Genomic DNA, 20,526 nt, shown 5'->3' with positions numbered 1-20,526 from the left:
GGTCAGAAGCCGGAGTCCGGTGTCACTCACAGCAGGGTCTGAAGCAGAGCCAGGCAGGCAGTCTGTGTTGTTGCTCAGACAGCTCCCTGTCATGACTTCCTGGCTTAAATACTGGTGCCAACCAGTCAGTGGGCTACAAGGAGCTGCCATTCAGGTCCTGCTGGGTATTTCCTACCGAGCCCAGCCTCACAGGATCCTCTTACGGGAGCCCAGCCTAAGTGTCCTGTGATGATGGGGAGGCATCAACAGTCAAAAACCCCTATGATCCCAGGTTCTAGACCTGCAGGTTTTTCCATCATTTTGAGAGACAGGAAGCTGGAGTTTGAAGGTAACCAAGTTAATCTGCTGGAACTGGTGGTCCAGTTTGTGGGAGGGTGTCCTGGTCTGGAGGTGTTTGGCAGCGAGCCACACCTTTTGGCCTACGATAAATACTGGAGCTTTTTGTCACCAATGATCTGCATGCCCCTTGTAGGCCTTCTATACCTCTTCTAGGTGATTTTTGAGTTCTTCCTGAATCAGGTGCATCTATCGGAGCCATTCAATGGCAGCAGGGTTTGGTGAGGCTACTGGTAACGTTGAGGGGAACCGTAATTAGCAAAGAAGGGGCTCTGACCCATAGAGGCATGGTCAGTGTTATTGTAGGAAAACTCTGCATATGGCTGGACCAGTTGTCTTGATGGTAATTTACAAAGCACCTCAAGTACTGCTCCAGTACTTGGTTCACCTGTTGTTTGTTCATCTGTTTGTGGGTGGTATGTGATGGAGGTGGATATCCAGACATCCAGTAGCCTGAATGCTTCACACCAGAAGCAAGAGCTGAATTGTGGGCCTCAGTCAGAAACTGTGTGGTCTGGAAGTCCATGGAGTCAGCCCATATTGTGCAGTAGAAATTGGCCGGTTGTCTTGGCAGAAGGCAGCTGGTTGCAGGAGATGAAGTGGGCCATTTTGGTCAGGCGGTCCAAAACCATTAAGACCACACTGTGACCATCAGATGGTGGGAGTTCCATGACAAAGTGTAGGTTGATAGCAGACCATGGCCTAGCCGGAGGCTCCAAGGGTATCAGGCTTGTGGAAATAGGGGCCTCGAAAGTCAGTTCTTTGCTTCCCCCGTAGTATTCCCGTTCTATGATAGAGCATCCTTGAGGTGGTGCCACCATTCTTAAAATTCCATTTTTATGGTGAGCAGCTTCTTGTCCAGTATTTAATAGTTCATCTCAGTGTGGATACATTTCTGGGAATAGAATGCACAAGGGTGCAGAACTGACTGGGGCCCGAATTGCTGAGAGAGTACCCCCTTTAGGGGCCATATTGAACACATCTGCTTCCACTATAAATGGATGAGTCAGATCAGGGTGTGCCAGGATCAGGCTGTGGTCAAGGCAGCCTTTAGCTGATCAAACACAAGCTGGGCTTTGGGTGGCCAAGCGAATTGCAGAGCTTTGTGGAGGAGGGAAGTCAGGGGAGTTATTAACTGAGAGAAGTCAGCAATGAATCTTATATAAACATTTGCAAAGTCCAGGAAGCACTGAAGTTCCCAGAGGGCCGAGTGTGCTGTCTAGTTGTGGATGGCTTCCACCTTCTGTGGATCTGTATGGATTCCTTCCCGGGAGATGATGTATCCCAAAAATTCAATGGTGGCCTGGCTGAAGGTGGATTTCCCAGTTTGGCACGTGACCGATGTTTCCGTGGTCTCCCCAGCACAGACCAGACATGGTGGTAGTGCTGCTCCGGGTTCTCAGAAAATACCGGTATATCTTCAAGATAGATAATTACATATCAGTCCAGGAGATCCCTGAATATGATATTTATGAAATACTGAAATGTTGCAGGGGCATTGATCAAGCCAAACAGCATCATCAAGTCCTCAAAGTGCCCATATAGGGTGCGAAAAGTAGTCTTCTGTTTATCCCCAGGCTTTATATGCACTAGATTGTATGCCACCCAAAGATCTAGTTTTGTGAAGATCCTGACAGTTGCAGGCAGTCCAGCAATTCCATAATGAGGGGCAAAGGGTACCAGTTATGTATGGTCACTTGGTTCAATGTGCGATAGGTCACTATGCCTCTGTGTAGACTATCTTTCTTCTTCACAGATAGGACTGGTGCCCCTGCTGGAGAGCAAGATCTCTGAATGAAGCCCTTGGTGTGGTTTTTTTGGATATACCCACATAGTGTCTCCAGCTCTGGTTCAAATATGGAGTATATCAATCCATAGGGCCCCGGGCTGTAGGTCTATCAGGCAGTCATAGTCTCTATGTGGGGGTAATGAGTCTGCATTCTTCTTCTCAAACACATCCAGGTAGTCACTGTACTTGTCAGAGAGGCTGAGGTTCTGGCCTGGAGTAGCTCTCCTGCTGTACGTTCTGCTTCTGAGGGTCTCCTCTCATCCTGGGGCCCCAGGTGTGGGACACTTGGGGCAGATTGTTTCATTGGAGGCACACTTTCTGACAGTATTCAGAGGAGAAGCTAATACTCCTCTGCCGCCAGGAGATACATGGTCATGCCATTCCAACCAACAAATGCTCAGAATTATCGGGAAGAACAGGGAGCAGATCACATCAAAGCATATTATTTTTCGGTGCCCTTCCACTATGGCCTTTGAGGGGATGGTCTCCCCAGTCACAGGTCCCGATGATGGGGTGACCCATCAATAGTCTCCACCGGGTCTGATGTGGGTTTTGACCAGAAGGGGATCTGCAGGGTATTGGCTGCTTCATCATAAAGTTGGCAGCAGCCCTGGTGTCCTTCATTGCTAGTTCTGGGGGGGATCTGCTGCACCTGCCCCAAGACCTAGGTGGGTGGGATGTTCCACACAGACTAGCTTGTCTTTTACCTCATCATTGAGCCCCCAGCAGAACTGGTAAAGGTGGGCCACCTCATTCTGTTCAACATCAGCCACAAACCATTAGAAGTGAGCAGCAGCAGTGAGAAGGTTCTGTGCTTCCAGTGCACACTGCATAGTGTGGGTCTTTAGTGTGAAGTTCTCACCTGCAGACAGGTGACTTAGTCCTGCAGCTCATGGGCCCTCAGGGAGCTGATGGTTGGAAGGCAGCCCACTGCCTCCATCATCTGTGAGGGGGTTGGATGGATTTGGGGGCCAGGGTGAAGGTTGGTCTGAACAAATTGTCATGAGTGGGGCGTGAGCAGTCAGACCCAGTGGGAGTCACGAGTCAGGAGCAGAAGGAGTCATGAGTCAGGCCGAGTTGGATGCCTGAAGGTTAGAATCTGAGGCAGGCCAGAGGGCAAAACAAGAGTGAAGCATCAGGAGGCAGGCAGCATACAGCCTAAGCCTCCTGTGGTGATGTGGAGACATCAATGACCCAGAATCTGATGTGGTCCCAGTTTCTGGCCCTGTGGGGTTTTACATTTTTGTTGTTGCCAAAGAACTAAATGTTGGGAATAAAGTAGAAGAGTCTGTTCATATAGGTGTTCAATTTTATTTTTTAAATGAATGCAAGGGAGAACTCATTTGCCAGTACTAAATGAAATAAATAAATAACATGTGAGTGCACCATAGTAGTCCAAAACCTGAAGCCTTTTTGTTCTACATATTTAAGGAGGTTTATCATTCTCAGTCCTCATTCTTTACAAAAGATATAAGATCAATCAATTCAAACCTAAAATTAAATCCTGAGCCAACAAATTATAATCCGTCTATCTATGAGTCCTACTAAGGAACAGAATATTTTCTGGCCCATAAAACCAATATAGTGGTATAGGTTTAGATTTACACAAGCAAAATATATTGTATGGGATTCAAGCTCTAGAATGTTTCTTCCTTTGGATCACTCCTTTTTTGAACAGGTGCTTGTTGTATAGTTATTTTATGTTTAGGCTTGGAAACAGAGGGTGAAATCCTGGCCTCACTGAAGTCAATGGCAAAACTCCCACTGACGTCAATAGGGCCAGGATTGCACCCTGCAAGTTTTGATGCTCAATATACTGTGTTCATCCAGAGGGGTTCAAAGGCTCCAAGCTGAATGATAAATTCAAGTTATTTGTGTTTTCTGCAACGTGTTCCATAATAGAAACACATGTTGCACAGAACATTGTTGATCATACTGCATCCATCTGGTCTGAAGTGCTTTGCCACAGGTGATAGCCTGCTGTTCTCAACAAGTCTCAGATGATCTACTAAATGATCAGATAAGCCTTTTTTATTCTTTTACTCCAGTAGAATGCGTGTTATTTGGTGTAGATGATTTACGCACAATTCCTGTTATGGCAACTGTAAAATGTTGAAAAATTATAGTGCTTTTATGTCTTCTCCTATCTGACTATCACAGTGGATGTTTGCCAACTCTACAGCTTGATGTGATATGTGCACAAGATCTTTTGAAGTTTCACTTGTGAGAAGAATTTTTCTTGAAGTTCAGCAATACTTCATATTTTTTGCTCTTTCTGTAAAAGACCCGTGCTTGTGGTTTGAAAGTATCTATCCAAGGATTTATTTGGAAGTTTGTCTTTTTGTGAGACAGGGCAAGGGGCAGAATAACGATTGTAACATTTTTTAAAATCAATTTGCAACATGATTATACTTCATAAATTACTTGCACCCTCCATAAGCTTGGAGTTTAGGTAAGATATATTGTAATAAATACAGCATACCCCCAATATGCTACTACTACTTATGTGGAATCTCTTTACTGGAGGTTTGTGTGACAGATTCCCCCCAGGGTGCCACCTGGCACTGGAGTACCACTGAGCCCTCTGAGCCACCAGCCTGGGCTCCCTCTCTCACTGTGCTGCTGTGACAAGCAGCAGACCCACGCCCGGTCCTACACTTCCACCAGCATACACATGGGTAGGGACACACCAAGCTGCAGTTACATAAAGACTTTCTGACCAGCCACTGCATGTGAACCAAAAATAGAGAGGCTACAGCCAAAATAACCACCAGCTTCCCAGCCTAGACCTGAGAGCTGTACCATCCTGCCCTGGTCAAAACCCTGACCAGTATGAATTTATTAACCAGTTCGCCTCCCCCTCAATGTGGAAAGGAAATGCAACAGCCTTTGCCCCTTGAGCTACGATTTCCCACACACTTCACTGCAACTCACTGGTTTAAATAAAGCAAAAACAAGTTTATTAACTACAAAAGATGGATTTTAAGTGATTATAAGTTATAGCAAACTGATCAAAGCAAATAAACAAAATAAACAAATATGCAAACTAAGCCTAAGATACTAGAAAGATAGGATAAGAATTACCAAATTCTCACCCTGAGAGATGGTACAAGCAGGCTTACAGATTCTTAAGGGACAAGCTGCACTTGCTTTACACTTGGAATCCCCAGATCTTTCATACAGAGGCTAGGAATCCCTTTCGCCTGAGTCCAGCACTTTCCCCAGTTCAGTCTTTGTTGCTCAGGTGTTTCCAGGCATCGTCTTGTGTGGGGAGTGAAGAATCACGGATGATGTCACCGCCTGCCTTATGTAGCTTTAGCATATGGCTGGAACATATGTTCCAAAACTCATTTTGTGGAAAAACACTGACATCCCAAGATGGAATCCAGAGACATATGGCCTGGTCTCATGACCTTGTGGAGTTATAGCAGCCATTACTTACCCTTTTGCTCTTGCTATTCTGGTGCTGATTTCAATATCCAATTTTCCATTTCCTACAATGATTCTTCCGAAGTAGCAATAATTTCTTACTTGCCATACAGCTCAGTCATACATTGGTATCCTGCATGTTTTCCCAGGATCCTTGCATATGACCACAGTTTGCTCAATACATTACAATCTGTCAGAATTGATTGATACAAAAGTATTAAAATAATTATATTGGCATCAGAAGGCGATTATAAAGGGAGATGAAAATTTAAATCTAATGGAGATCAAGAGAGGAGTCAGACGAGGTTGTATAACGTCACCTTCTTGATTCAACATTTATAGAGTATTTGATTAAATTAATTGAAGAAACAGAAGACAGTATAAAGATGAATGCAAAATTGGTGAATAACATTTCTCTGTGCAGATGACACAGTACTGTTGGCTGATTTAGAAAAAGGTCTGATGAAATGAGTGGAGATTATAGTTTATACAGCAGACTTTTGTACATATTTAATTTTAAGTATGTAAATAATCAGTTAACTTCAATGGGAATATTGATAAAGTTAAAATTAAGCATTTACACGAGTCTTTGAGGGATTTAGAGCATGGTATTTTTGTCATGGGATATGGTGCTTATCTTGTACATGGTCGGGAAAGAGGAAGGATGCTGGAAACATAACTGAATGGTGAATCGATTACAATAAAACTAAATAGATCAGATGACCCTTAGGAACTGTTTACTCCTGCTCTTCAGTAGCACTCTGTAATGGGGCCTGATCCTAAATCGAAAATGTAAAGGGGAGTCTTTCCATTGACTTCAATGGGCTTTGAATCAGACCTGTATATTGTACAACTGGAAGTTCTTTCTTGCTGAAGGCTGTAACGTTCAAGAGGAAATTGCCATTTTAGTCTAGATATAATTATTGTAAATAAGATTTTATGCATTCCTTCAGTAATGTTTGCACAGGAAATTCTTTGTAGTAAAGACTGAGGTATGGGATTAGTATAGCTGGTAACTTCCTTGACTTTGGTTATGTGACTCTTGATTTTGTATTTGATAAATACAAAATCAAGTTTTGTATTTGATAAAAATAAAATTACTTTTCTTATCTTAAAAGTATAATAGGATCTACCCAGAATGACTTTGGCATAGTTTGTTTGATCAATTTTTCTACAGTGAACAAAGCTGGTTTTAATACACTTTTTTTACTCTTTTGTTTTAAACAGTGTTATACAGTATGAACTACTGGGTATGTTTATTTTAAACAGCCTTGTAATCACTAAGAAGTCTGTTTACACAAGGCATTATAATATGTAAACACAAATGTCAATATTAATTATGATACCAAGCTCAGGGGAACTTTTACTTATTGCTTTGGGCATTTTTTCAAAATATACAAGAACATTATACTGTAAATGTTTGATGGTAAAATGTAGGAGTATTAAAGAGGTTATTTATGATCTATCAACCCCTGTAAGAAAAATGATTAAAGATTAGATGAAAAGCAGATTAATTGGCTGTAATGTTATTGAAGTAGCAATGGCATTACAAGAATAACTAACTTAAAGCTACTGTTTCTTAAAATAGCAGATAAATCAGATAGCTATGAATAAGCTGGCATTTTAATAATAAAACTGTTTCCAAAAGGAATAAAGATAAAAGGTTAACATTGCAATGAGCATCCTATTTGGCACTATGATTTGCTTAGTTATTTATTTAATGCTGGAAGTGCTCAACACTTTACAAGACACAAAGATAAACGCAGTTTCTGCATTTCCAACAGGACCATGATCTGTGAATTAACTAGCCGAACACAGGCACTTTCTAGGCTATAGTTTGGACCTGTCTGGAGGAAAACAGAAAAGTGCATAAACTCTGGCAAGTCATGTGTAAAAGTATAATTAGGCAGGCCAAAAAAGAATTTGAAGAGAGACTAGCAAAAGACAAAATCTAACAGCAAAAAACATTTAAAAGTACATCCAAAGCAGAAAGCCTGCCAATCGGTGGGACTCCTGGATGATCAGGATGCTAAAGGAGCACTCAAGACAAGTCCATTGCAAAGAAGCTAAATTTAATTCTTTGCATCTGTCTTCACTGCAGAGGAAGACAGGGAGATTCCAACATGACAGCCATACTTTTTAGGTAACAAAATCTAAAGAACTGTCCTAGATTGAGGTGTCAGTAGATGAGGCTTTGGAACAAATTGGTAAATTAAACCATAATAAACCAGATGGTATCCACCTAAGAGTTCTGAAGGACTCCAAATATGAAATTGCACAATTACTAACTATGTTATGCAATCTGTTGCTTAAATCAGCCTCTGTACCAGAAGATATGAGGATAGCTAATGTAACTTTGATTTTTTTAAAAGTCTCCAGAGGCAATCCTGGCAATTACAGGCCATAAGCCTAAATACAGTATCAGGCAAATTGGTTGAAACTTCAGTAAAAAATTGAATTATCAGACATAGATGAACATGATATGTGGGAGAAGAGTCAACACGGCTTTTGTAAAGGGAAATTTATTAGTATTCTTTGAGGTTGCCACCAAGTATACGGACAAGGTGATCCAATTGATATAGAATCATAGAACCATAGGATTAGAAGGGACTGCAAGGGTCATCTAGTCTAACCCTCTGCTAAGATACAGGATTTGTTGTGTTTCAACTATCCAAGACAGATGACTATCAAGTCTCTTTTTAAAAACCTCCAGTGAAGGAGATTCCACAACTTATCTAGGCATAGTATAGTATAGTATAGTACACAGCTACATGTGAAAGGATTTAAATTCTTCATTTTATTTTAAATGTTGTTTTCTAGATTATCCCTAAACAGCATGCATTATCAGAAAAAACAGGAACTTACCTGAAAATGGTTTGCTTAATTTCTATGTGGCTATTTTAATGCACACTGGGAGAAATATGTGCTTAAATTTGTAATATCACTCTACCCTTTAAACTTTGCAACCCTAAAAATTAGTATACTTGATAGGAGGGTGCCACTGTACTTCAACTTTCAGAAAGCCTTTGGCAAGGTCTTAGATTAAAAGCTTTTAAGCAAAGTAAGCAGTCATGGGGTAAATGGGAAGGTCCTCTCATAGATCAATAACCAGTTAAATGATAAAAAACAAAGGGTAGGAATAAAGAGTCAGTTTTCACAATGAAGAGAGGTAAATAGTGGGGTCCCCAAAGGATCTGTACTAGGACTGGTAGAGTTCAACATTATCATAAATGATTGGGAAAAGGGGGTAAACCGTGAGGTGACAAAGTTTGCAGATGATACTAACTTACTGAAAATAATTAAGTCCAAAGCTGACTGTGAAGAGTGACAAAGGAATCACACCAAACTGGGTGTCTGGGCAACAAAATAGCAGATGAAATTCAATGTTGATAAATGAAAAGTAATGCACATTGGAAAAAAATAATCCCAACTATACATACAAAATTATGGGGTCTAAATTAATTGTTATGACTCAAAATAGTGGATAGTTTACACATTGTGGATAGTTCTCTGAAAACATCTGCTCAATGTGCAGCAGCAGTCATAAAAGCGAACAGAATGCTTCCACTAGGAAGGGGATAGATAATAAGACAGAAAATATCGTAACGCTGCTATATAAATCCCTGGTACTCCCACACCTTGAACAGGCATACATTTTTGGTCGCCCCATCTCAAAAAAAGATATATTAGAATTGAAAAAGCTACAGAGAAGGGCAAAGTAAATGATGAGGGGTATGGAACAGCTTCTCCACGAGGAGAGATTACAAAGACTGGGACTATTCAGTTTAGAAGAGCTATGACTAAGGGGGGATATGATAGAGGTCTATAAAATCATCAGTGGTGTAATTTACCCCTTCACATAACACAAGAACCAGAGATCACCCAATGAAATTAATAGGCTCCCACACACTTCCTTGTGAGCTATACTGTCACCTACCGCACCACAACTTTACTTTTTGCTCCTGGCAGTCCTCATTGTCACAGGTGGGTGAATCCACACACACACACACACACACACACACACAGAAGTGTGCTCCCCTCAGATTCCAGCTCTCCACTTCAGCAGCTCCCGCAGCAATGTAACAGACAGAAAATCACTATGGCCTGCTGCTGCATCCCTGATGTGAATCCCTTCATCATGACAGAGGAAAGCACAAGCCATTTGCTTTGTTCAACATAGGGGAAAAAATTAGCATTAGCCATGTAGGAAAACCAAAATGCATCAAAATTCTGCTGCCAAACATGTAAATCTTGTACAAAAATTCCAAATCCTTGTAACTTCAGATGAAAACAGATAAACCCCCTCAAAATGTTAACTGGCTCTGCTCCCCTAGCACTAAACCTGAAACCACATGGAGAAGTGCAGATATCCAAGTTGAAATAACACAAATCTGTCCTAAATCAAAATCATAAGTAAAAACTGTTGGTGGAGAGTGTGCATGACATATGGTCCACTGTGTAGATATTAGAATAAGGAAGACAAAAACTGGAAGGATGTTTTGTTCTTTCTCCTGTGCCAGCCTCTTCCTGTGGGTGTTCAGAGCCAGCATTCTCAAGTTGTCTATCAGTGACTGCATTATTAGGCCTTGTGCAGTGCGCAGCGGGGAACACAGGGTTGTTATGTTCTAAGGCTAGTGTGAGTGCAGGCTTTGTGTAGGCACAGCTAGGGTTACGCATTAGCATAGTCCTTCCCATTCAGAGGAAGTAAATTACAAACAGCTCGCACCACCACTGCTTTGCTTTCAAGAACACAAGACAAAGAGGTGCATGGGGTTGGCGGAGAATGGGCATGGGTGAGGAGACGTGGGTTTAGGTGTGATAAAAAGGTGTAAATAAGGCCTTTAGCTGTGTATTCCCTTCTCTGGCCTTACTCCTGCTACAAGATTGGCATAATTTGGTGACCATGCAGCAGCGCTCTCCTTAATAAAAGACCATCTTCCCCTGCACTGCCTGATGTATGCAACACTCTGAACCTCGTGAGTGTTACACTCTGCACCTGCCCAGGATTAAGGCTTTTTATTGATGTTACATAAATTGTAAGCTCTATAGAGGGTGATAGGAGGATGGCACAGCCTTGCGGCAAATTGCCTACTACCTTAAAAGACAAAAGGTACCAATGAAGGGTAAGGGAAAGGGTTGCAGCTCCCACTCAGACTGGCAAGGTGATAATTGGTTCACAATTCATCATTAGTTATTATTTGTATTAGTGGAGCACTCAGAAGTCCCAATTAGGAATGGTACCCCATTGTGTAAGATGCTCCGCCAAAACCATAATAACACACATTACCTAACCTAACGTGTTTATGATCTAAATTGGGACATGGTACAACAAATGAGTGCAACAAACAAATGAAAGAGTGGGTGAGAGGGGATAAGGTAACAGTGAGAGGAGGCTGTAGTTACATAAGCAAGCTTTGAGCCTGATCCAAAGCCTGTTGAAGTCAATGGGATTCTTTCCATTGATTTCTGTAGGACTTAGATCAGGCCCTATGTGCACAATTAGATGGTCATGACTTATTCAAAGGTCTTTAAACAAAAAATAAAGCAGCTAGCTGTAATGTCTACTGGCCACTTGCCTAGCCCTCTAGTTATTTTCTTGTTTAAAATGTGCAGTGTCAAGAAACTGTCACCAACTGGCTCTTTACCCACCCATACATCACTGGATAATTTCTTGTAGGTGTGTTGTCTTTTTTTATAATGCCCTGTTACAATTGTCAATATTATCCCTCGTGCAATTTCTTTGACTCCTGGGCCTACTGCATTTAAGTACCCTGCATTACTGCTTACACCAGGTGTGAATTTGGTTCAAGATATTAAGATCAGCAATGGCTTTATCACAACAATATTGCAGGCAAATAAGTTTTCTCTGAGTCCATCAGATTCAGGCTGATAGAAGGTGCTACTTAGGTCAGCTTCTGGTTGCAAATTTCAAAGGTTTCTTGACGTGCCTGTAGGTCTTGCTTTACTGCTTCTTTCTTGTCACCAGCAGCCTCAGACAAGTAACACCAGTACTAGGTCCCAGTGCTGCACCCCTTTATGACAGCAATTCTACAGAAGTCAAATGAATTACACCAGTGTGGAAGTGATGTATGTGAAGTTGGCCACAGGCCTATAGTCTTTGATCATATTCAGATAGAAATATTACTCCTTGCTCGTGAAGTATCGGGAACCAAGAACTTTTCCAACAGAGACAGCACTTTGTTTCAGATATATCTTATCAGTCTCTCTTCTTGGGCTGTCTGTGAGGGGTTTTTTGTTTTTAATCCATTCTTATCCCTTGCTCAATACTTAATCTGAGCCTACAAGATTTACCTCAGGGTTCCCACCATAATATTTAAGCAGCAGAGAGAAATTCTTCTCCCCGTTAGTCAGTGCCTTGCTCTGTTACAGATTTTGTGCAGCCACTCATCTCTACAACTCTCATGACTATTTTGGCCAGATAGGCCTTTTGTACCAATTCATTATTATCCATGACAGAGTTTTCTGTGTGCAGTGACTGCAGACAGAGCAGCTGACCTTGCTCTCATTCTTGATGCCCTTGCATTTTAATGCCGGATACAGAATTGCTGTGAGACACAAGAAAAGCCATTCAAAATATTTATTAATATATTAAACTAGGAGGCCTCCACTGTTACTGCTGAACCAAGTGGTGTAGAAAGCCTACAACATTCTGCAATGCCCTATAAGATGTGAAAAAAACTACAGTGGTGGAATCTATTCCTTTTACCCTGGTATGTGGGGAAAGGGAGTGTTTGGAGGGTAGTGGGAGTTTTGTGGTGTTTATTTGAGAAAGGAAACAAATTTCACTTAATTTTATTGGATAAAGAATATATGATTTTTTGCATATTTGCATGCAAATTCTTATGGAGCACGTTTACAAATGAATGCAGTATCAGGGTTCAATAAGTGTTCCCAGCTGCAGTGGAGAAGCATGGTAGCTGAATGTTTCCGTTACAAGATCAATGACAATATGTCTAACAATGTTGCATTTAATCAGTGGGACTCTGGCCAATCTTAGTGTTAAACATAAGGACTGGGCAGTTTCTGAGTGTCTTCTGGGGAACCCACAGGATACATTGTAGCTGGAAGATAAGTGTTATAGCCTTGTTAGGTCAGGACTGTTATCCAGAACATAGATTTTCGTCCTTCTTTCAGTATAACCCTACTCACTTTGATTTTGAATCAGGTAACAGAACTCAGATACTACAGTGACTGCATTCTAGAAGAGTAGACAGATGTATCTTATTAGGCCATACCAATCCTCCCACCACTCTCCGCCTGCTAACTCTGCAAGTGCTGCCTCAGACCAGGAACTAGAGGCACAGAGATGGAACATGTGGAAAGGACTGGCTTATGCAGTTAGGAATGATGGTAGTTGGAAGCAGGGAAAGGGTCTGCTGGTGCTTACAAAAAGAGAGGGAGGCCATGATCAAGGGAGGGAGGGAGAAAGAAAGAGAAAGATCAGGTTCACAAAGAAAGTTGGAGATACTGTTTTTTAAAAAAAAAGCAAGAAACACAGACAGAAGGAGTGGAGTTAACTTGGCACTTGTCCATCACAGGGGCTATGTCTACACTACTACGATAAGTCGACCTACACTACGCAACTCCAGCTACGTGAATAATGTAGCTGGAGTCAACGTACCTTAGGTCGAGTTACCATGGGGTCTACACTGCGAGGGGTTGATGGGAGAAACTCTCCTGTCGACTTACCTTACTCTTCTCGTCGGGGGTAGAGTACAGGGGTTGACTGGAGAGCGATTTGCAGTCAAATTGGCGGGTCTTTAGTAGACCCGCAAAATCGACCACCAGTAAATCGATCTCAGAGCATCTATCCCGGCTGTAGTGTAGACCTGTCCTTAGAATCTTAATCACTAAAATGACTCATTCTAAGGGCTAAGAGGTCATCATCAATCTTCAAATTGAATACTCCATTAAAGTGAATTAGTAAGTTCAGAACTATTTGGTTATAATTGGCCAGTTAGCTAATAGTCAAAGCTTAGCAAATGGAGAATTTTTGGCAGGGCTGAAAAAGTTGGACCCGATTCTCCTCTTTCACTAGTTTTACATTAGTGTAGCTCTGTTGATTTCAGTGGAGATGGTTCTGTTTTACACTGGTGTAAGTGAGAGGAGCACCAGAACAGCTAAATCTAGATCCTGATGAGTTAATTATTATTTAATGATAAGGGAAAAAGGGAGTCTGCATGGAAGAATTTGATGAAAAAGAGACTTAGCTGTCAAGACGAGGGCCAAGAGAGAGAGTGAGAAAAATCTTGGCAGACACCAGAAGGATACAATATTGGACTAAATTATTTGAGCCTAGAATGTGGCAGAGGAACTAGCAGTAAGCAGCAGACTCAATAAGTAAGGACTCTGATTTCCTGGCAGTACCTCAAGCAGTTAAAGTAGAAGATAGCTTCAGAAGGCATATAATCAATTTGCTGTGAAAACTTCCTGGTGGTTGCATTCCATCATGAAGAGCAGGATGAGTTCCATCTGCCACAAACTTACTCTACTTAGGCTGAAGAGGAGTATGTGAGATGGGTCCAGCAGAAAACCCAAGAAAACTTCCTAGTGCAAAGTAAAAGAAAAAAGCTAGAGAAAGATGACAGAGGATGTAACCTATGAGTAAGGAGATAAGGAAAGCTCAAGCTAACTCTTTCAACTTAGAAACATCTGAGAGAAACAAAGTAACAAGTGAGATTGATGAGGAGAGCTTTGAGCAGTATCTGAGGGAGTAGAATGAACTGGATATGAGGTATGGAGCAGAGAGCCAGGAGATAATTTATTGGGAAGACGGGAGGAGAAAAAGCTAGAAGAGCTGTTAGCTTCATTTGTTACAATGAAGGTTTGGAATCTAGATGATTTTGTAAAATCAGTGGGAAGACCTTAGCTCCTCATACTTCACATATTATCCACACCTGCTGCTTTCTAGAGCCACAGACAATGAGAGAGCTGTTGCTATACTTTCCGATTACATCTCAATACATTAAAATGGTCATTTTACATGTATACTAGGCTTCCTTCAAGTGTGAGAGTTCAAAATGTAACTAAGAGTTCAAAAACAATGGTATTTTTGTGCATTATGCTTATATTACATGGATGACATGTTCTATATGAGGAGTTTAGCTCTTGGGCTGCTTAGCTGAAACATAAGGTAATATTAAAAAAAATTGTATTGGTTTGTCAGCAAAAGATTTTAGATTACAACATATTATGTAGATGGTACATATTTTAGTTCCAGTAGAGAACTGAGGCTGAAATTGGTTCTTGTTTACACCATTGTTCAGACTATTTAAGACAATGATATTACTCTGGATTTTACACTGGTGTAACTGAGAGCAGAGTTTGGTTCCTTGTATGGTTTCGAAGCATTTACTGTTACTGTTATTTGTTGAGCTTCAGAGTGATTCTATATTCAGTGGGTGAAAATATTTTATATTATGTCTAATATAAGAGGTATATTTGTCTGTGCAAATCCCATTTTTAAGGATTATTGTGAATAAAGTTGCAGCAAATAAAGTTGATGTACAAGAACTGTGGGCAGTATATGTTTCTAATCTGGCAATTTCATTGTGTTTCATTTTCTGGTTTCATTTATTATTATTCATTTACAACTCATGTCTTTTCGTTTCAGATAAGAACATCTATCATCTGGGCTACTCCAAATGTCTCCTTTGTAATCCCTTTATGGGTTATAATACTAGCAATACTCCTTGGATTGTTGGTTCTGGCTATTTTGACCTTAGCTTTGTGGAAGGTATGTTGTATTATTATTATTTACTTAATGAAACTTGGAAGGATACTTACAAGATTTAGGATGACCAACCAACCAAAAAAAAAAGAGCGAGAGAGCAAGAGAGACAAATTGGAACCTGTGAGCTTTAAGAGTTTGGAGCAAAAGCAACAATAGACTTATGTCTTCTTTGATGTAGCATATGATGACATGCTTATGTTGCTGACTTTTGTGAAGGGACATTGCTTTCAAAGTCTTCTTTGTTATGAAAGTCTGGTTATAAATGGTTTTACAGAGTTTGGCTCTGATTCTGAAGACTTATGATCTTCTTTCTGGAGTGTTTAGGTTCACAAAGCATTTTTGTTTCATTTTCCTTGAATCCTTAAGGAACTGCCATTTTTGTTCGCACATAATTATACAATCCCTCACCCAATTTGGGAGGAGATTACTTTTAAGGAGATTTCTTTTAATATTACCAGGTTGTCTCTGATTTTTTTTTAATTACAAGTTATCAGATTCACAGTCAGTGAGTTGGTTGATTTTTATTTCACAGGTTTTAAGACAATCTTCTTCTTCAGGGTTCCTGGAAACATCCCTTATAACACTAGAAGTTGAAGTCGTTTCTACCCATCACTTAGTCCTTGGAAAAAGTGTCATCTCTCAACGATCTTTAAGCTAGCCCTGTAAAATGGCCCCCCAACTCAAGGCCAGCTGCTCATCCCTTTGTCACTTTATTTCACTGATTTGAAATTCCTTCAGTAATTGTGCCTTACTGTAACCACTTCTGAATTGGGATAAACACAAACTGTGTCATTAGAGTTACTGTTGATGACAACATTCAAATCAGGCTTTTAATAGTGACTGTCATAAGCAGCTTTACTAAATATAGATTTTTGTTTACACTCTGGGGTCCAATCCAGCTTTCCTCGTCCACCTAAAACTCCCACTGTCTTCACAACAAATGTTATGAATAGAAAATAATTAATAATCTAGCCAGTCTTTCAGAAGAATATATCACTGCAACATAGCACCCTGGGATGCAAAATGCTATTGTCCATTGAGAATGCTGTATTATCTCTCTGGCACCAAAGGGTGAAATTCTGGCTCCATTGAAGTCAATGAAAAGGTTGCTGTTGACATCAGTGAAGCCAGGACTGCATTCAAAGAATGGAAAGCACTTTTCAAAACAATAGGGAGACAAGATCCCTGCCCAAAGAGTAAAGCACTTTTCCTACTTTGAACATTGTATATATTGTGACAGGATCAGGCCAGATGGCTACAGGAGAGTGATAGAAGGCAGATATATTAGCCCCAGGTTAAGTACGGTCCCTTTTCCCTGGATAAGGTAACGGGGGGAGTTGTAGCTGTCACGCAGCTGTTCCAGAAGGCACTCTACACAGCTGCAGTTCACAGGGCGCTGGGCTGGAACCTGGGGTAGAGGGCGGGCCTGGGTTCCCCCCAAACCTCCCAACTCCTGATCCAACACAGGAGGTTCCACCGGAGGGGAAGGTCTCTGGGCTGTTCCCCGACCCACATGGTGGATCAGCAGAGACTGCGGGATTGTTCTTACTTTTTTTTTCCCATGCTGGCCAATGCTGAGGTTATCTGAGTGAATGGCAGATTTGAGCCACGAAAGTGGCCAAACTGAGGGCTACTGTGAATCTCTGTGGTGAGCAAAATCTGCCAGTAAGCGCAGGACCCACCAAGGTAGAGGTGGAACTTTATCACAACGTGTATTAAATAATAATAGTGCAGCACCCTACATGGACAGAAGCACTATTTCTTCTGAAAGGACAGGTACCATATGATGGACTGGATGGCTTTTCTCTGTTCACGGCATTTCTAATGTTTTCCTCTGTAGCGCATGTTTCCCTTAATTTTAAAAAATTCTTAATTTTTCTCTACAAAAATACATTTAATTGGAGAAAAAGATAACAAACTGTGTGTGTATGATGGAAGGAAGGCAAAGACATTACTACTATTGTTCATTTTTTTGAATTTATTACAATGATTTAAACTTATCTCAGTCAGATGTCTAATGCCACCCCTTTGTGTTCATTTTTATTGTGTATTTTATCATATGATGGGACTTTTTTATGTCACTACTTTCGTGCTGTTTATGCCTTTCCTGTAGAACCTTAAATTCACTACAATATATTTAATATTTTATTTATATATAGCAGCTACAGAGCAAAAAAAAATGGTGGCATTTAAGGTGATCTCACAAGATGCTAATCTCCTTCAACTTCCACTGACTTGATAAGAGTTGAGGGTGTTCAGTAGTTTGCAGAATGGTTCTGTTACACCTCAGTGCATTCTTAAAATCTCCTGGAATTCCCAATATATAGTGGGTTTATATATGTAATTACCAACATAAAGGGCAATGTCACTGCTCCCAAGAGCTTATAAACAATGGGCCCAATTCCACAACCCTGATTCAAGTGAGTAGTTCATACTAATGCAACTAGTTCTGTTGACTCCATGTGACAGCTAGGAGCAAAGAAGAGCCCCTAAGTTAAGGCTCAACATGGTGAGGGGTGGAGGTTAGAGGAAAGGAGCATGAGCTGCAGGAGAACAGTCATGTGGCTGCCTTATTGTGATTTCTCTGTTGCCTTGTTTTCTGTAGTGCGGCTTCTTTGACAGAGCTAGACCTCCTCAAGACGACATGGCTGACAGGGAACAACTGACAAATGACAAGACTACTGATGCATAAAAAAGGAGAGTGAAGGTTCAATTCAGAGTCCTGTTCAAGCCTAGAAATGTGCTAAAGATTAATGAAGGATTTCTTCTACCAACAGACTTCCTTTGAAATTGCAAGTGCCATGATGTTGTAATCTGATCTATGCAACGTTTCTGAAAATTCACCACATGATGATGATCCTGGGCAGAAACCAGCCTTATCACTGCCTTAAAAACATAATCCTTCACTGTGCAAAGAGTTTTTGTACCATACTTCAGTCGCTCTAGATTTTGACAGATGTTTTTGAACACATGTGGTGTGTTAAATCACTTTCAGAATAACCCAAACCTTGCAAAGATGAAATGCCTGCATTGCTGTATCATCTAGAAGATGGATCAGGACAAAGCTTTCAAACACTACTGTATCATGCAGAATATTTTTGACACCTCCCTAAGGATAAGAACTTTTATGAAATTGTGGCTCAGGGAGACAAGCAATATATTGGTACTGTGAAAGTACTTCTGAAGCAGAAAGGTAGTCTCTAAAGGACTTTATACATGGGGCACAATTTATTTATTTTTCCACCTTTCTGGGATGAGTATCAGAGCTAATCGTAGATTCACAGTTTTAGAGAAGTAAATCATAACATGGAAATAATTTGCTTATCTTGTATGTAATAGACAAGTGACCTGCACATTCAGAACAATTTTCTTGGCTACAAGGGTGATTTGGGGAGCAGGGGAATTTAAATATAATTGTATTGGAAGGGGCATATAATAAAATATTTTAAAGATATGTTGTGCCCTTTTCAACCTGTAGATGACAGCACTGAATTCAGTGAATCAAATCCATTCTTGGTGTAAACTAGTGCAACATCAATTGAAGTCTGTGGGAATTTTTGCCCACCTTTTTGCTAGGGCTGAATTTCTCACCACTATTCCTGGGTACTTATTTCATTAAAATATCCTCTTAAAAATGCTACTGCATATTTTGTTGAATTCATGACTATTGTGTCATAGGTGACAACATTTGATTGATTTAAAAGAAATTATAAAATACAGACCTAACAACATCTTTAATGTGTTTAAGATATTTCAGGAAGTTAAGTTTTTGGGTTGAGTATCCTATAGTTATCTCATATTACAAAGAGTCTTGCAGAGAAGGTGCACTGAATTTGCATTTATATAAAAAGTAGGATGCAGATCATCCAAGGCTGAGATGACCTACAGAAGGAAAGACATTTTGTTGTAAAGGCAATAAAATGTTCATTTGTTTCTTTGCTGCTTCTAAGATCCAAAAGACTAGATCCATAATTCACCAGTAACTCTTTCTATAACATCAGTGAATGGCCTTTATTTAAGCTGGATTCATTCAGCTATAGAGCTGTGCAAACCATCTTCATAAAACCTTGGACCATCCTGTGCTTGTCCTGAGTTTGAAATTTGTTATGTTTTGTGAAATCTAGGAGGAGGACATTCATTTTCTGACACACACACACTCCTCATTCTCCTTCCTTCTTCCTAGCCGGTCTCCCTGTCCCCCAAGCACCTGGGATTCCTATCTTCAGGGCGGCCAGTGGCCTCTTCTGATCCATCCTGCTACTTCCTGGGCTTTTTTGGATTGCTGGCATCTGTCTTCAGGGCAGGGGAAACCAGCGGGCAAGGTCAGTACTGTCAATCCCAAGAACCTTCCAAAGGACCTGGAAATATTTCAGTTGGACATTCCACTATCTTATGGCAGCCAGCTCATGGACAGACCCATAAACCTCAAGTCTGTAGCTGGAAAACCTGAGCACTAAAGGTCCATCTTAATGCCTCACATCAGTCTGCAAGGAAATCTTTGAGGGTTTTCTAGTGTTATGGGACATTATCTGCCCCTGAGGCTTAAGGAAAGGAGAGTTCCCCCAATCTCTTGTTTTCTGAGGAGGTAAGGAAGGTGCCTTACCACTTCCTGGGCCGCAAAAATCCCTTGAGACTGAGGACAGCAGCCCTCCCTAGGCTGATTTGTGCTGACCCCTTGCAAAACAAACTGCTGCATTCATTTCACAAATACCCTTGCAAACCACACCCTGCAGGGTTCATACATCTCTGCATCCTCCACAGTTCAGATTGAATTACACACGCACACAGGAAAATGCAGTGAGTTCATCTTTTGTAAATATTGAATTGTGTGTAGTAGTTTCTGAAACAAGTCCAGCCAGCCAAATAAATTCACATCATCTGCACGACTCTTTTACTCTGATGAAATATTATCATTAAGAATTACTGAACATATGACTTTTATATGTGCAATATTTTATATTACCTATGTACCTGAAGCATGTTTACACTGGCATTTTTGGTTGTTTTTTAAACTTTTGAATATACTGATTGAGTACAATAATAAAAGGACTAGAACAAACCCAGAAGGTTCTGTTAGTATGGATTCCAATGTGTTTTCAATCCTGCTTTGGCCAGACAAAGGGACTAGGTGACCTAATAAGTCCTTTTGAGTTTGAACATCTATGGTTCAATTTTGAGCAATTCCATTTAATTTTAATGATGGGCAAAACATGTTCAG

General features: G+C 40.7%; 1 protein-coding gene across 1 annotated transcript in view; it reads left to right on the top strand.

Moving 5' to 3' along the window:
* Window positions 1-20,296, top strand: part of ITGA8 (integrin subunit alpha 8) — a 172,565-nt gene extending 152,269 nt beyond the window's left edge. The window contains exons 29-30 of the mRNA XM_073334109.2: window positions 15,189-15,311; window positions 17,914-20,296. Of these exons, the coding sequence (XP_073190210.2) occupies window positions 15,189-15,311; window positions 17,914-18,000 (210 nt within the window). The 3' untranslated portion in view covers window positions 18,001-20,296. The remainder of the gene's footprint in view (window positions 1-15,188; window positions 15,312-17,913) is intronic.
* The last annotated feature ends 230 nt before the right edge of the window (window positions 20,297-20,526 follow it).

The sequence above is a fragment of the Lepidochelys kempii genome, chromosome 2 (genome assembly GCF_965140285.1).
Source record: "Lepidochelys kempii isolate rLepKem1 chromosome 2, rLepKem1.hap1, whole genome shotgun sequence".
Classification (NCBI taxonomy): domain Eukaryota; kingdom Metazoa; phylum Chordata; order Testudines; family Cheloniidae; genus Lepidochelys; species Lepidochelys kempii.
The sequence above is the reverse complement of the archived record's forward strand: the minus strand, read 5'-3'. Positions and strand labels throughout refer to the sequence as shown.